Source organism: Schistocerca serialis, chromosome 1, assembly GCF_023864345.2.
Source record: "Schistocerca serialis cubense isolate TAMUIC-IGC-003099 chromosome 1, iqSchSeri2.2, whole genome shotgun sequence".
NCBI lineage: Eukaryota > Metazoa > Arthropoda > Insecta > Orthoptera > Acrididae > Schistocerca > Schistocerca serialis.
The window spans coordinates 114,189,390-114,203,389 of NC_064638.1; the positions used below are offsets into that span (position 1 = coordinate 114,189,390).

The window sequence follows — 14,000 nt, forward strand, 5'->3', positions numbered from 1 at the left end:
ATGGAACAGTGGTCACTTCATAGCAGTTCTGCATGTTATTACAAGTCAGCTTTACCCAGCTCAAGCTTGGTGAGAAGAGACATACACTTATTGCAACTGCAGTGTGTCCTACAGCACAAAGATTCAAGCACCTGACCTGCACAAGTGTGACAATGATACTGTCATAAGCATTAAAATTTCATTGCATCAACTAGAAATATTACAGTATATCAAAGAAAATATTTTAGGCAGATGGAATGAAATGAGTGGAAATTCATTGTCAGGTAGTGGTGCAATGAATAGGCAGCAGATAACAAGGTGTCTTGTACACTGGATAGTTTAAGGAGGGATGTATAAAGGGCACTCTGGTTACTCAGTATAAAGCACACTGAAGCACAAAAATAGGTAGGTGCACTGATCACAACAGACTGTCAATGATTAGTACCATAATTTTGGTCCACGTGATAAACCAGTACATAATTCATATTTGTCAAAAGTCATAATGAAATGGGATACAGATGGTGAAGTCAGCCATGTGAAAGTCTTTCAAATTGACACCACTTAGTGTGCTCAGATAGTGATACAGAACTAAAAACATTATTTTTTGCAAGCATACAAAAGTATCTTTCCACCATAATGGTACACAAGCTTGCAAGGACATAAAGTGAAAAAGTGACACTTTCATTTTAGCATAGTGACAACTGTTTTAAGTGAAAAAAAGGAAAATTACTTTTATTTTCTCTCATAAATGCACTTTTTATATTGTAGAAAATTACTTAAAATAAGTACGAAAACTATTATTTAAGTTGACCTAAAAATATTTTAATTGTTCATTAAATAAAACTAATGATGTGTAACTAACTATTAAGATATGGTAATTCTTTATATCAAAGAATATCATCTTATTTTGGCATCACAGATTTACCCCATAGAATTGCTTAAGGTATTGCAACAGATTTGAAAATGCTTATCTTTTTCTCCTCTCCTAGCAAATGAATAATGCAGTTGAGGAGCAAAAGCTGACTACATGGAGAAAGCAAAATCTAAAAGGTGCATTGCAACACATACACACACAAAATCTAACACAATCTATAAATCACCACTACTTATCATAAACAAACAAAAATGGTGATTTTCTCTTAAGTTCTGTGGCAAGAAGGTTATACACAGTTGAAATTTCAAGTGACTCGTATGTGTGACAAAATGAATGCCAATATTTATGATAAAAAAAGCACAGTCTTAAAACCAAGAGGAAAATGGAAAGTTAATAATTAGTACTTTCATCAATGAATTACACAAATGACAGTCATCAGTCACACTGACATGGTTTTCTCACACAACTTCAACTTTTTTCCAAGTTGTCTCATAAATATGTTCTTCAAAATAAGATTGCCCATTAATCACTCTTAGTTTGTTCTTGTCATTCATTTCACTAATTCTTTATACTGTAACAAGAGAGGAGTGTGACTGAAAACCGGAGATGAAACACTGTAACCAGTTACATCTAAGTTAACTCCTCTAAAATTATTTATTACACATGCCAGAATTCTAACTCACATTTTAATACAGTACACATTTCATGCTGTACATTGTTTCGTTATTACAACAGAGTAGGTTGAATTCTTTAAGTAAAAGACAAATATCTCCACCATTTGAATCATGTGGGATAGGTCAATGAAGTACTACAGGCACATACCAGCTGAAAATTAAACATATTCCAGTTTTTTATACTGATCTTTAGAAGACATTTATTCCACAACACACTAACTGAAAATGATGCCACTGTCTGAGTTATATGACCTTCCATAAAATATCAAAATTTGTAGTTTGCCTATGTTATTAGTTTGCAATTAATGAAGGCCTCTCATGGAAAACAGGACCAAATTGAAGAAAAATGAACTTCTACAGCTTCTGATGTGGTATCTCTACAGTCTCTATTATGATGTCATACATGTATAGATTCTAACAAGGAGCAGTTATCTATTCGTTTCCAGTGACATTTTCATTTAAAAAATAGAAATAATAATAATAATAACAAAAAAACTTCAGAGAATAAGTCCTATATATATGTCTTTTTTTCAATAAACATTTTCAATTAATCAAAACCACTCAAAGATGGTTAATGTATGGACTTGGAGTATGTCACAGAATGTGTCAGTGATCCTCCTGTTCATATCTAGCCTTCTATCATTGCATAAATTCTGTACGACTTTTAGGCAGTCTCAAATAACCAATGCAGGTGCAAGCCAGAAAGTACACAGAAATGAGTGTAAGAAAAATACTGAAAATATGTTGTATGAGATGATATAGTTCGCAGAAATGTTATTTCAGTGACTTACACCATTCAGCTCAATTTAAAAATCTCATTTCTAGCAAACAACAGTAAATTGTGCAGAATAACAAGATATGCCAATTGCTTCCAACTGCAAATGCCAAAAGGTAAAATGTATCAAAATTATGTGATTTTTACAAGGAGTTTTCGGTACATGATATACAAAAGCTTTACAGTAAAACAATGATTTGGTTATTTGCCTAATTTAGTAAATACAATGCACAGTATCTAAATCACTTATTAAAAATAAGTAATTCTTTGTTAACAATCAGGATGTTTGGAAACACATACAATAGAATGGGGGAACTTGTTCTTCACCCTGGAGTACTTAAATCTACCATACTTAGGCATAAATTACCTCATACTCAGAACAATTTTTATGAAATTTATACAGAAATGTAGACTGTCGGTAACAGTTTCTCCAAACCAAAAAAACTTTTCTCAAGGAGCAACACAATTTCCTCATTATTTTTTAACAATGGTACCATATCTCAAATGATCACAGACCATGATTACATTTTAGAGAAAACCAAACTTTATGTTCAGAGATTTCAATTCTGAGTCTACTCCAGCATGTACTAGAATGGTTTTCTGAAGTAACCAACACAAATTTCCTTGTCAGATCTCAAGTATGCAACAGGAAAGATCTCTAGTAATTTCAGTATTAAAAACCAATTCAAAAGTGGATCTTCATGGAATAACAAATTTCTGGCAAGAATGTCATATTTTTCTTGGAGAATGTTTTCCACTGTTTCACTCACAAAACTTACATCAGGTATGTGGAGTCCAGTTTCTAAGCTCTCTGAAGAGCTTCAGCACACATAGGCCTATACTCTTCCTCTATTGCCACAATACATAAATACTATATTCTTCAAACAATAATGCATATCAGTTTAACCAGCAGCACTATTTTTGCCGCTACTGTATTTTATCAACAATTTTGTAATCTTCATTTCAATTATTCATTACATAATGCTTTTGCTGTTTCCACTTTCAGAACCACTCTAATATACATTTAAGTGAACTATTGTATCAGTATTATTCCTGAACATGATGTGTGTATTACTCAAATTTTATTTTACAACTGGGCTGAGATTCTGTTGGTCACATACATTCTTTTATTATACTAATATGTAATTTCACATGGAAACAAAATTATTTTGAAAGGTGAAGTTTTACATGCCCTTTCAATAGAGCAGCCCCAAATTAGACTATGAATATTTGTTCTGCCTATTTGTATTGACAGGGGCATTAAAACACGAAGAGTAACCACTAGTCCAGCAGCACTGCTGCATGGAGGCAGCAGTTAGCACAGGCAAGGGTGGTGCTATCGCTGTAGGAGTACTAGTTATTCTTCATGTTTTAATGTCCTTGATAATGCATACTCATAAAACGAATACTGTACTAGTAGAATTTGGGAAATCTATATCAAATGTGCATCCAAAATTCTGCTTTAAAAATTTTTTGTTTGTAATGGAAAGAAACTGGCTTTTCCTGTTGAAACTGGGCATTGCATGAAAGACACGACAAGCACTATTTGTTTCGGCTGCCTCCAGCTACACATTGGAAAAAGCAAATTGCAAATATCTGCCAAAACATAAGAGAAAATGTGCCTGATGACTTTTAGGAGGAACACCCTGCATATTTATTTCATGTGTCTAATCTTTCCCGCCTTCCTCCCTGAGCATGGAACTAATAATTCTGAATGCTAGAATTAGTTTTTCCAGTTTTAAATGTGTTAATCAGCATTACTGGAATTTTGTCTCCAGAAGGTAAGAACAGATTGTAATTTTGTCATATCACTGCCTTATGTGATTAATCTAACTCACAATAAATGAAAAACATGGCATTTACTGTGTCATGCTGAACAACCTCCATCAGCAGTGACAGCAGCAGTGGATTTCAGAGAAATTGTTAAGTATGGAAATAAAATTTGTGAAGCAGAAGAAACGCAAGAAAAAGCAGAAGAAACTTCAGGTCAACATCACTCTATACTTCCATGAAAGCACGGACACCATATATAAATTATTAATAGTCATCAATCAGGTTTCTCTCATCTCTCCATGGTTTATACACTAGGGGGTATGGAGAAAAAATTGAATGTTACTACTTAATTAACAGTAATGTGTAAAGATGTTCAGGATATAGCAATATTATGAAAAGATAGTTGCTACTCTCCATACAGTGGAAATATTGAGTGAGAGATAGGAACAAAAAGACTGTCAGTAAATGAGCTTTTAGCTAACAATGCCTTCATTGAAATAGACAACACACAGACACGCACTCATGCAAATGCAACTCATACACACTTCAGCACAGTCTCACTGGCCTCAGCAGCCTGTGGTAATATATGTGAGAGTTACATTTGTGTGAGTGTATGGTGGGTGTATTTTCAGCGAAGGCATTGTTGTCCAAAAGCTCACTTTATGACAGTCCTTTTGTTGTGCCTATCTGCGACTCATCATCTCCTCTATATGGTGAGTATCAATTATTCTTTTCATAATGTTACATTCCATGCTGGATTTTCCCTTGTTTGATGTTCAGAATATCATATTTTGTAGATGAATATTGAGATAAATCATGAAAAAATTCATAACCTGACTAAACACAGAAAAATCTTTCGCGTAAGGATTGAGTGACATACAGCCAAGGTAGAATTTTTAACATTTGTACCTCATACATATTTAAATAAGGAAATAAGGCAAATACATTAATTATAAAGTGTGCTCCTACAATTATACACTGAGAAGAACTGAAGTGAAAGCAATGAAAAGAAAGGGCCTAATAAAAATGTCAGGACAGGTTACAAAAGTTTCACTGATGACACTGACCTTCTCACTGAATGTAAAGAATCTACAAAATAAATGTGGAATGTAATGAGCACACTTCTCAAAGAAACACTAACTTACCAATGAACAAAAGAAAATAATGAAGAAACAAAGAAGTTGAAACTTTCTGGCAGATTAAAACTGGGAGTTGAAACTGGGACCTTAGCCTTTCATGGACACATGTTCTAACAAGCACAACTCACAATCTGCCCTCACAGCCCTGCTCCACTGTACTTCTTCTCCTACCTTCCAAACTTCACAGAAGTTCTCCTACATACCTAACAGGACTAGGACATCTAGAAGAAAGGATATTGTAGAGAAATGGCTTACCCACAGCCTAGGGGATTGTTTCAAGAATGAATTTTACTCTGTAGCAATGTGTGACGTGATTTGAAACTTTCTTGCAGATTTAAACCATGTGGTGAACTGGGACTCAACCTGCGTCCTTTGCCTTTTGCCGCAAGTGCTCTACAAGGTCGCCAGGCATGCTTGGATAGCTGTCAGTGGAATGATTGCCAGCAAAGTTTATAGTGAAAGGGTGATGAGTTACTTTACTACAGGCTAGTAATGATCACAAAGATCTGAGAAATCAAACTGTGCAAATAGTGTCAACAGACTGGGAAATACTGTCAATAGCTTCACAGTGAAACTAATGATTTTTCAGTATTTTAATCAAAAGGAAGAATAAAATATACCTGTTTGACACATTTCACATTCTTAAAGATTCTCCTGCATGCTACTACATGCAGAATATTTTGTGTAAGGCGTTGGGGAAGTCTCACACAAAAATGCATTTTCTCTTATTATTTTCACTCACAATATTGATAATTTGGTTTTCATACTTCCCATATCTTAGCTGCACAAATCCCATGGCAGTTATTTAAAAATACTGGGTTCTGAACAATAACTGTGAACCAATAACAGTACAAAAATATTCCATGGCTTTCTCACTGACTGACAAATGGAAAGTTTTAATTTTAAAGTCATTCTCATGGCTTTTCTAATGTTAAAAATAATGAGAAAAGGACAAAAAAGGCTATTTCTTTCCAACATAACACATAATTTTGTAACATGTCTGGAATTTTGGTGTTAGTATACAGCAAAATTATATTTCAATTACGTTATAATAAAATACATTTATTGGGACTGAAATCTGACAGTATGCTATTGCTCTGGTTCCACACTGAAATCAACATAAAAATGTGACACAAATTTTAATGAGAGCTGTCAACTGGCTTCACAGTCACAACTCCCCTTGTTATAAAACTCTTAAATGTTATATATTTGAAAAAGAGGGTAGTGGTTCCTCGATGTTTGTTCCAGTGGGAATGCACAAATATCATCCAAACTACTACGGAAATCAGAATTTGTGAGTAGTGAGTTTAATGGACTAGGGAGGCTGCATTACAGCATGTGATAAGTTGGATATTTGAGTCAGTCAGGGACCATGTCCAGATGGCCAATGTGGTTAAGGCAACCATTCGTGAGAAGCGGTACATTGGGTTCGAGTCATGCTCGGGGACAAATTTTCAACTTTCTCCACTGCGTTACCGCAATGCTCTTGGTGGCTAGCTGTCACAATTTCCCACCCATCCTTTCTCTTTCCTAACTCTTCCTATATTTCATGTTTACAGTTAAATATTAGCTCCTCAAACAGAAGTGAAGCCTTTCTACACACTCATATTCTTTATAGGTTTGTCCTGCTTCTAGCACTTTATTAATAGCAGTTATCTCATACAGAACTGAAATTTCATTTTAAAGCAAGATAAGAATACAGTGGAAGTACTATTACCATGTAATTGTACAAAATTGTGCGTAGTTTTTGTGATTGTTTGAGTATCTTAGCCAATTTTAAAAAATCAACATATATATTCATTGTCTGTATGTACAACAAGGCCTAAAACATTTGTGTGTTCATCAAGGGCAAATGTAATACACAAGTGACGTATACTGCACATCTTAATACTATTAAATGAAAAAAAGATAATATGAACTATTTCTGTTCTTGCCAAAAAAATAAATTGCACTTAGCCACAAAAAACTCTCTTCTTTCATTTCAAGTAAATAATTTCATTTCACAAATTTTCCCACAACAGCTAAACACAAATTTAGAGTATTTTAACTTGCATATTCAAACGTTCTTGCATGCTATCAACAATCAAAATGAAATAGCCTGAAGTTTTTCACAAATTACTTAGTGCTAATTATAAAATAGAGGAAATGCGCCCATTTCTTTGGCATTACAACTCATTTTCTTTTGTTTTATTTTTATGTTTTGCCACTTAACTGTAAATAATAATATATATGTAACTGTTCACAGAACAGAATCAAGCTTAATATTTGTAATACACATGATGTTTTTAAATGCATAAGAATAGTCAAGTCGTGCATAAGAATGTATACACTGACAAGTGAAAATTTGAAAGAAAGGCTAGTGTCTGAACACAGGAAACTTCTGTCATGGACATGAGAGACTGGAATATGTAAATAATACTTGTGCAATAACAATCATTTAAATGAAAAGCATGAGGGAATTTGTCAGAGTGATAGTTACCATCTTTCCGTTATAGTAATTCTGTATACTGGTACTCTCAAATATGCAAATCTACACTGAAAATGAGGTATAAAATGAGTCAACAGACAGTTAGCTTATCAAATGCAATCTTAGCTATCAGTTTTACTGCACAAGTCACAAACAATTCACAAAACTTCTTCCTGTGTTGATGCAAACTATTTCTCTTGACGATGCATAAAAATATTTGTCAAACAGGTAGAAAATTCAGCATATTTCCAGCCACACTATTTTAGCCAACAAGAGATTCACTCATTTCATGGAACTCTATAGATGAGAAAATCAAAGCATTCTCTCAAAGTAAACTATATCATGATATCAGTACTATGATGACTCATTGCACAAAGAGGAATGACTCAAGCTTCTCATTTAGAAGTTCATAGGTTCATTTTTAGCTTACAGCCTTCTCATATGAGGGTGGAGGCGACTCATCACCAGGTGGATGTGGTCTCTGCTGAACTGGTAGCAGAACTGCAACATGGTAGGGTGGGGGAGGTGGTTCGGGAACTTGGACTGTATTTGACGAAGGTAAGGCAACCACTTGCCTTTCAGCCACTTCTTGCTGAACTGTCACACTTGTTGTTTCAACAGGACGTTCACGAGTCTGGTGGACAGGTGTTGCTGATGAAGAAGTTGCTACAGCCTGGGCAGATTGGACATGAACAGCACTTGATGCTACTGCAGCTGAAAGTAATTCCCGGGTCACTCTTGATCGACACAACGACACAGTACAACCTGCGAGCAGGAACACAACCAGCAACGAACAGAACACCAACACCTCCAGCCCAGTACCATGTACGCCCTGCAATAAACAAGGGAAAAAGTGATTTCACATACACAACAGAAATGAGGATGTGGCAAAATTTACTTTGTGGGTGTTAATTTAGACAAAACTGTTCGTTAAATTTTAAAACTACGCAAAATTCTTGGTTTTTATTAAATAAATGATGCAGTGCAGCTCCACTTTGCTGAGGAATCTGTAAAAGGATCCCGTGAATGCACAGTCTGAATCAGGATCAGATTCTTCTGATTTTGATTCACCTTCTGTTATGGAATCAGACCCTTCCAGAGATTCTGTAACAAACTGAAATTTCACTGCATCTGAGTTATGGAATTTTAGGTGTGGGTTAATGATCTTAATACTTTTTCTCTACAGCATAAAGAGAATGCAAAATTATCACTTTAAAGTATATTTACTATTTCATTTCTAACATCTTTCCATTCCCACAACCTGACAGCAAGCTAACATTTTATAAAGTGCATTCAATGAGTAAGCAAAAAATTGATACCAACAAGCTCAGAGACAGAATTCGAAATTTACTTATGAGTTACCAAAATTTTAACACTGGACCGAGGCTTACACACACACACACACACACACACACACACACACACACACACACACACAGGGAGAGAGAGAGAGAGAGAGAGAGAGAGAGAGATTGCAAGAAAAGTTTTTCAGAACTCAGCCATTTAGAGGTTTTTCCTTTTCTGTCTCTCTGAAGCCCTCCTTCAAGAGAAAAATGAAACTGGAAAAAAGGAAGGATAAAACACAAGTTGCTGAAAAGCAATTTGAAAGTGGGTATCTACTGCTGCTTCCATTTCATTGCCAGAGGAAGAAAGTTCAGTTTCGATAATTTCCTTTACTTAGCTTTTAGTCATGGTTATATCTTATGAATAGAAGTTGTATTCCATCTTTATTTGATTACATTATTAAGGATACATAAAACAATTGTGAGACACATAATCAACTGATTGCATTTTTCTTCAGAAGTAAGAGTTTTTCTTGACTTGACGAAGCTGATTTGTAATACCACCATGTAAAATTTCTTGTAAAGCTTAGAGCAGCATATGTTAACTGAAATAATACTCACACACACATAAATAACTTGTCTAGAAAGCTCTCAACCATATGCTATGGTTTAAGAATATTAAAGTCAACAACAAACAAAACAACAGTACTGCAGGCATATTCTGTGTAATTCCACTCTCACTGCTTCTATATGGGATCATTTTCCGAGGACACTTAACTTATAGCATAAAGGTTTTTAGAAATAAAAAAAAGAGCTCTACAAATAACTTATGGGCTTAAAAAGAGATAGCGTCCTGTAGTCTTATTTTACTGAGCTTGATGGTCTGAATGTTCCAAGTTTATTCATTTGCCTTATTCGCTAGAGACTACCTCTTGAAAACAAGCAAACTACTACAGAACAAAAATGAACACAACTATTGAACCAGAGGGGAATCAAATATATATCAAAAACATCACAGAACAACAGGCTATCAGAGGAGCATAATTAACATCAGTGTAATATTACATAATAAGATACCTGATAGAATAAAAATTGCTGTGTATCAAATATTTAAAATTAAACTAAAGGCATTTCTAATAAAGCACTGTTTCTATTCTGTAAAAGAATTTCTGAATATATAACTAAAAACTTAATTAAATTATATTAACAAGTAGCAAATTTTAATTTGCCTACTAATTGCAAATACTATGTATTATTGCAACTTTTCTTTGACCTGTCCAATATCAATTGTACAGTTCGTGCTGTATGATAAAACTGGACGTATAAAAAAAAATCAATAAATCATAGAAGCAATATAGGGAGAAAAGAGTGATCTGGGCTAGGCTAGATGTCTCATTACATAAAAACTGAAATGAAAACTTAAGATCATCATGATGTTGTTGTTGTTGTGGTCTTCAGTCCTGAGACTGGTTTGATGCAGCTCTCCATGTTACTCTATTCTGTGCAAGCTTCTTCATCTCACAGTAACTACTGCAACCTATGGTACATCCTTCTGAATCTGTTTAGTGTATACATCTCTTGATCTCTCTCTACAATTTTTACCCTCCACGCTGCCTTCCAATACTAAATTGGTAATCCCTTGATGCCTCAGAATATGCCCCACCTTCCTTCTCCTAGTCAAGTTGTGCCACAAATTTCTCTTCTCTCCAATTCTATTCAATACCTCCTCATTAGTTATGTGATCTACCCTTCTAATCTTCTGCATTCTTCTGTAGCACCAAATTTTGAAAGCTTCTATTCTCTTTTTGTCTAAACTATTTATCGTCCACGTTTCACTTCCATACTTGGCTACACTCCATACAAATACTTTCAGAAACGACTTCCTGACACTTAAGTCTATTCTCAATGTTAACAAATTTCTCTTCTTCACAAACGCTTTCCTTGCCATTGCCAGTCTACATTTTATATTCTCCTTACTTCAACCATCATCAGTTATTTTGCTCCCCAAATAGCAAAACTCATCTACTACTTTGTCTCTTTTCCTAATCTAATTCCCTCAGCATCACCCGACTTAATTCGACTACATTCCTTTAACCTCATTTTGCTTTTGTTGATGTTCATCTTATATCCTCCTTTCAAGACACTGTTCATTCCGTTCAGCTGCTCTTCCAAGTCCTTTGCTGTCTCTGACAGAATTACAATGTCATCGGCGAACCTCAAAGTTTTTATTTCTTCTCCATGGATTTTAATACCTACTCAGAATTTTTCTTTTGTTTCCTTCACTGCTTGCTCAATATACAGATCGAATAACATTGGGGAGAGGCTACAACCCTGTCTCACTCCCTTCCCAACCACTGCTCCCCTTTCTTGTCCCTCGACTGCTATAACTGCCATCTGGTTTCTGTACAAATTGTAAATAGCCTTTCACTCCCTGTATTTTACCCCTGCCACCTTCCGAATTTGAAAGAGAGTATTCCAGTCAACATTGTCAAAAGCTTTCTTTAAGTCTACAAATGCCAGAAATGTAGGTTTGCCTTTCCTTAATCTCTCTTCCAAGATAAGTCGTAGGGTCAGTATTGCCTCACGTGTTCCAACATTTCTACGGAATCCAAACTGATCTTCCCCGAGGTCAGCTTCTACTAGTTTTTCCATTCATCTGTAAAGAATTCGCGTTAGTATTTTGCAGCTGTGACTTATTAAACTGATAGTTCAGTAATTTTCACATCTGTCAATACCTGCTTTCTTTGGGATTGGAATTATTATATTCTTCTTGAAGTCTGAGGGTATTTCGCCTGTCTCATATATCTTGCTCACCAGATGGTAGAGTTTTGTCAGGACCGGCTCTCCCAAGGCTATCAGTAGTTCTATTGGAATGTTGTCTACTCCCGGGGTCTTGAATTCGCGTTAGTATTTTGCAGCTGTGACATATTAAACTGATACTTCAGTAATTTTCACATCTGTCAATACCTGCTTTCTTTGGGATTGGAATTATTATATTCTTCTTGAAGTCTGAGGGTATTTTGCCTGTCTCATATATCTTGCTCACCAGATGGTAGAGTTTTGTCAGGACTGGCTCTCCCAAGGCTGTCAGTAGTTCTATTGGAATGTTGTCTACTCCCGGGGTCTTGTTTCGACTCAGGTCTCTCAGTGCTCTGCCAAACTCTTCACGCAGTATCATATCTCCCCTTTCATCTTCATCTACATCCTCTTCCATTTCCATAATATTGTCCTCAAGTATATCGCCCTTGTATAGACCCTCTATATACTCCCTCCACCTTTCTGCTTTCCCTTCTTTGCTTAGAACTGGGTTTCCATCTGAGCTCTTGATATTCATACAAGTGGTTCTCTTTTCTCCAAAGGTCTCTTTAATTTTCCTGTAGGCAGTATCTATCTTACCCCTGGTGAGATAAGCCTCTACATCCTTACATTTGTCCTCTACCACCCCTGCTTAGCCATTTTGCACTTCCTGTCGATCTCATGTTTGAGACGTTTGTATTCCTTTTCGCCTACTTCATTTACTGCATTTTTATATTTTCTCCTTTAATAAAGTTTGAAAATTCCTCTGTTTTTCCACATAACTGTCATTTTGGTCAATGCAGTTTTGTAAATGCTAGTGCAGTTTTCGTATGTTCATGTTTTACCACCTCATAACAATGTCAACGGCTGGACCTCAGCTCTCACTCTGTCACTGCTCCTCAAGCATCTTTTCACTAAATGTTCTTCCAATTTATTAAATAAATGGTAGTCATTAGTTTCCATGTCTGGAATATACTACTGCAGGCAGTTGATGACCTAACCAAACTCTTCCAGGTGAGTGACAATTTGACAGGTGATATGGAGCAAGCTTTGTCATGGAGAAGAGTTACACTCTTGCTTCATATCCTTCTTCTCCATCTCTATATAAACTGTCTGAATTGCCTAAGTGTCTTACAATATCCAATGTCAACTATTGCAGTCTTTTACTCCGAAATACAGTTGTCACGACTTTCGCTGCACAGTGTTTATCTGAATTTTTGAGGCCTGGGCAAAGGGGAATACCAGCACAATACCAACGACGCTGCAATACAGTCAGTGGTTGACCTAAAACAACTGAATTCCTATGTATGTTGTTTTCGTCTGCAAAGCCCTAAATAAATTCATCAGAAGAGCCAATGCACAGTCCTTTGTGGCATCATCTGCACACTCCTTCTCATGTTCCACCTTTCCAGTCAAAGTCAGAAACCAAAATGCAAGAGATCACCAAATGAGATCCCCAAATTTTGACTCATGATTAGTTCAACATTCAAAATTTTCTCATCAGACTATGATGGTCTCCTTACTTCTTTCATTGTCATGAATTTCAGTGCAACCAGACATGAACTTCTACATCACTTGTGGACATTTACTCATCCAGGTGCTTTCATTAGCTGGTGATGAATTTTGATAGGATTAATACCTTTTTCCATTCAGAACCTTAAGTTCAGCATATACTTCAAATGTGGCGGAGTGGCAAGCAAGAGATTAATTACAGACAGTTGTAGAGCCAAGAATGAGCATCCCATGCTGAGTGATGGCTTGTCTGGGATTGGGGAAAGCGACAAACATAGCTGTGTGACCAGCAGCCGTGAAAACAGTTCTTTTGCAAATCAAACACTTTGCAGACCTTACCTGAACCATTTTCAAAGAGTTTCCTGTCTACAAATGTTCAGTTTCAACTATAAACTTCACATCCGGTACAGTTCTCTTCTTTTGGCACACACAATCCTTTGTCAGTCTTGCAAATGTATATGATGACCTCATATTTCAGTTTCTTCATACAGAATGTTTCACAATACATGTTACACACTTCTAGAGGTTGCAGAGGGGCTTCATAGATCAAGTTTAACATGGGAACCGATGTCTGGAAACATCATCCAACAACAGTAGAGAGCATCAAAGTTACAGATGTCAGTGGCTGTAAATGTATGTACACACAGGGTGATTCTGTGATGATGTTACAAGCTTTCTAGGATGATGGAGAAGGATAAATATATCAATATGAGTTAAGGGTCCCTGTA

The 14,000-nt window shown here is 35.8% G+C and overlaps 1 protein-coding gene across 1 annotated transcript in view; it reads right to left on the bottom strand.

Annotated features, from left to right (window-relative positions):
* Positions 1 to 7,713: 7,713 nt before the first annotated feature.
* The window catches only part of LOC126457073 (uncharacterized), a 43,133-nt gene continuing 36,846 nt past the window's right edge, over positions 7,714 to 14,000 (bottom strand). The window contains exon 4 of the mRNA XM_050093076.1: positions 7,714 to 8,513. Coding sequence (XP_049949033.1) covers positions 8,103 to 8,513 — 411 coding nt within the window. The 3' untranslated portion in view covers positions 7,714 to 8,102. The remainder of the gene's footprint in view (positions 8,514 to 14,000) is intronic.